General features: G+C 42.9%; 1 protein-coding gene across 1 annotated transcript; it reads left to right on the top strand.

Moving 5' to 3' along the window:
- The first annotated feature begins 274 nt into the window (after nt 1-274).
- LOC135224274 (trichohyalin-like) lies at nt 275-1,798 on the top strand. The gene has a single exon (XM_064263122.1). The coding sequence runs from the start codon at nt 275-277 to the stop codon at nt 1,796-1,798; it is 1,524 nt and encodes a 507-aa protein (XP_064119192.1).
- Nucleotides 1,799-3,524: the final 1,726 nt, after the last annotated feature.

A 3,524-nucleotide genomic window follows, 5' to 3' on the forward strand; every position in this document is an offset into this window, starting at 1 on the left:
CCTGGAATGAGGACATTGTCTCCAGGAGCTCTCTCTCTCTCTCTCTTCTTCAGATCCCGAATCCAGTGACCGTTTCAAAAACTAAGCATGGAGACAGCGAGAGTGATAAATATAGCATTGAATCATGTTTGCTTCATATTGCATAATCCTAACAGTCTTGTACTTGTACTTCTTGTGTTGTGACCTGTATGCTCCAATCGTTGAGGACTCCCCGCCTTTGTTTGGGTCTCAATCGATTCATGTTGGCGTACAGGATACTACTATTAATCATAATATGGCGGATTCTGTTCATACAGAAATCGTCGTGGAAAAATCCAACAGCTTTGGTACGTCAGCCTTTGCCGTCGCCATCCCTGGAATGGCATTGTTGGCAGGCTTGGCGTTTGCTCTGTACTGGATTTACAATCTTACAAGAACCCCCCGACATTTTCATCTACAAGACGACTTGGAAATTAATATCGAGGACGAAGTTATATTAGAAGACAGTTTGGAAACTGAGGATCTCGAAGAGGAAGAAATGTACTTTGACGAAGAAGACAGTCTGGATATGGAGCAACTCGATGAATCTGATGTTGACTTAGAAACGGAACTATTCGATACTGATGACTTGGATACGGACCTTGAAGATGAATCTAGACTGGAGGACAGGCTATATATGGACATATTTGAGGATACTGCAGATACTGAAGATAATGAGTATACTGAGGAGGAGGAGGAGGAGAAGGAGCCGTGTTTAGAAGTTTACTTACTGAGACAAGGTCTGGAACAAATGGAAGAAGAAAAAAGAACCTTAGAAGAGGATTTGGATAAATGCCAAGATCATGCACGTAAAATGGAAAACCTCTGGATCGGAGCTAAGGAAGAGATCGAACTGCTCCGACGTCAGCTAGTGGAGAAAAATCTACTGCTGGAAAAGAGAGCAGAGGAGGAAAAGGAAATGAAAGGTAAATTTGAAAAGGAATTGGGCGACAGAGGTAGAAAAATCGATAATCTGCTCCAGCAAAATGAACAACTTGCAGATGAAAAGAGGCAGCTGGAAATGGACTTGAAACTGGCTTTAGCTCAAGTACCAAAAATGGAAGAGGTCAACAGAGAACACCTGGAGGAAGGAATGTCACTGAAGGGAGCAGAACTCAGAATCAAATTAAAAGAAAGTGAAAACCTCAACAAGTTGCTTGACCTGGATTATGAAAACCTCTGTATGCTGAATGAAGACTTGAGGAATTATATAGTTGAGAAAGAAATAGAGCTGGAGCGCACTTTACACAAGGGAGCAGAACTCAGTCTCAAATTAAAAGAAAGTGAAACCCTCAACCAGTTGTTAGACCTGGAGAATGGAGACCTCTGTAGGCTGAATGAAGACTTGACGAATGTTTTAGTTGAGAAACAAAGAGACCTGGAGCGCACTTTACACTGGGGAGCAAAACTCATCCTCAAATTAAAAGAAAGTGAAAACCTCAAACAGCTGCTTGACATGGAGAAGGGAGATCTCTGTAGGCGAAATGAAGACTTGAAGATTGTTTTAGTTGAGAAACAGAAGGAGGCAGAGCTGCTGAAAGGAGAAAATATAAAGATCGACAATACTCTTGCCGAAGAGACGGAAAGGCTGCTTAGAACAGTCGAAGAGCAGGTCAGTAACAATCTGTTAGTTAAGAAGGATCAATTGGAAATCACTCTGCATCAGGAACAGAGCCTGCAACGCTTGCTAGAACGTCAAGAGAAAGACATCATCTCTTTCAGGAAGGAGAGTGAAACCCAATGGGATAGAGTGAAAGATGTTATTAATGGAGATGAATGAAGAACTTTATAGGATGCTGAAAGAAAAGCTCTCAGTTTGAGGACAAGCTCTCAGTTTGAGAGCCAACAGCTGTATGGAGGTTGGAGGACAAGCTCTCAGTTTGAGAGCCAACAGCTGTTTGGAGGCTGGAGGACAAGCTCTCATTTTGAGAGCCAACAGCTGTATGGAGGTTGGAGGACAAGCTCTCAGTTTGAGAGCCAACAGCTGTTTGGAAGGCCAGAAGGTCACCAGAAGGTCACCAGAAGACATAGTGTAGGAATAATCTAGAAGACCGGCTCTGCAGAAAATTAAGTATGCTATGTCCCTTGATGCAGACTTCTAAAAGAAGATCTCTGTCAAAGCGGGCAAGTAGTCGGATATCTAGATCTATTCTTGCAGATGTCTTCCTTCTGGTCATTCTGTTGGAGTAATCTAGAAGACTGGCTCTGCAGAAAATCAAGTATGCTATGTCCCTTGATGAAGACTTCTAATAGAAGATCTCTGTCAAAGCGGGCAAATAGTCAGATATCTAGATTTACTCTTACAGATGTCTTCCTTCTGGTTATTCTGTTGGTATAATCTAGAAGACCGGCTCTGCAGAAAGTCAAGTATGCTATGTCCCTTGATGAAGACTTCTAATAGAAGATCTCTGTCAAAGCGGGCAAATAGTCGGATATCTAGATCTATTCTTGCAGATGTCTTACTTCTGGTTATTCTGTTAAAATAATCTAGAAGACCGGCTCTGCAGAAAGTCAAGTATGCTATGTCCCTTGATGCAGACTTCTAATAAAAGATCTCTGTCAAAGCGGGCAAATAGTCGGATATCTAGATCTATTCTAACAGATGTCTTCCTGAGGCAGGAAGACCAGCTCTCAGGGTGAAAGCCAATGTCCAGGGATCTTCTTCATCACCTGGTCAGGCAGAAGAACTCTTACCCAGTGAGAGCCAACCGTTGTTCAGCCGACTCTCTCAATGAAAGTTAATGGTTGGTGAGAAGCCCCCATCTTGTCAATCAGTAAAACTTTCCCAAGGAAAGTTGTTAACTGTTCGGCAGATGACCTCTCAGGGTAAGAGTGAACAAGCTCTTAGTTTGAGAGCCACAATGTATGGAGGTTGGAGGTACAAGCTCTCAGTTTGAGAAGCCAACAGCTGTTTGGCAGGCCAGAAGGTCACCAGAAGGTCACCAGAGGACATAGTGTAAAATAATCTAGAAGACCGGCTCTGCAGAAAGTTAAGTATGCTATGCCCCTTGATGCAGACTTCTAAAAGAAGATCTCTGTCAAAGCAGGCAAATAGTCGGATATCTAGATCTATTCTTGTAGATGTCTTCCTTCTGGTTATTCTGTTGGAATAATCTAGAAGACCGGCTCTGCAGAAAGTCAAGTATGCTATGTCCCTTGATGAAGACTTCTAATAGAAGATCTCTGTCAAAGCGGGCAAATAGTCGGATATCTAGATCTATTCTTGCAGATGTCTTCCTTCTGGTTATTCTGTTGGAATAATCTAGAAGACCGGCTCTGCAGAAAGTCAAGTATGCTATGTCCCTTGATGCAGACTTCTAATAAAAGATCTCTGTCAAAGCGGGCAAATAGTCGGATATCTAGATCTATTCTGACAGATGTCTTCCTGAGGCAGGAGGACCAGCTCTCAGGGTGAAAGCCAATGTCCAGGGATCTTCTTAATCACCTGGTCAGGCAGAGGAACTCTTACCCAGTGAGAGCCAACCGTTGTTCAGCCGACTCTCTCA

Source organism: Macrobrachium nipponense, chromosome 10 (genome assembly GCF_015104395.2).
Source record: "Macrobrachium nipponense isolate FS-2020 chromosome 10, ASM1510439v2, whole genome shotgun sequence".
Taxonomy (NCBI): Eukaryota; Metazoa; Arthropoda; class Malacostraca; order Decapoda; family Palaemonidae; genus Macrobrachium; species Macrobrachium nipponense.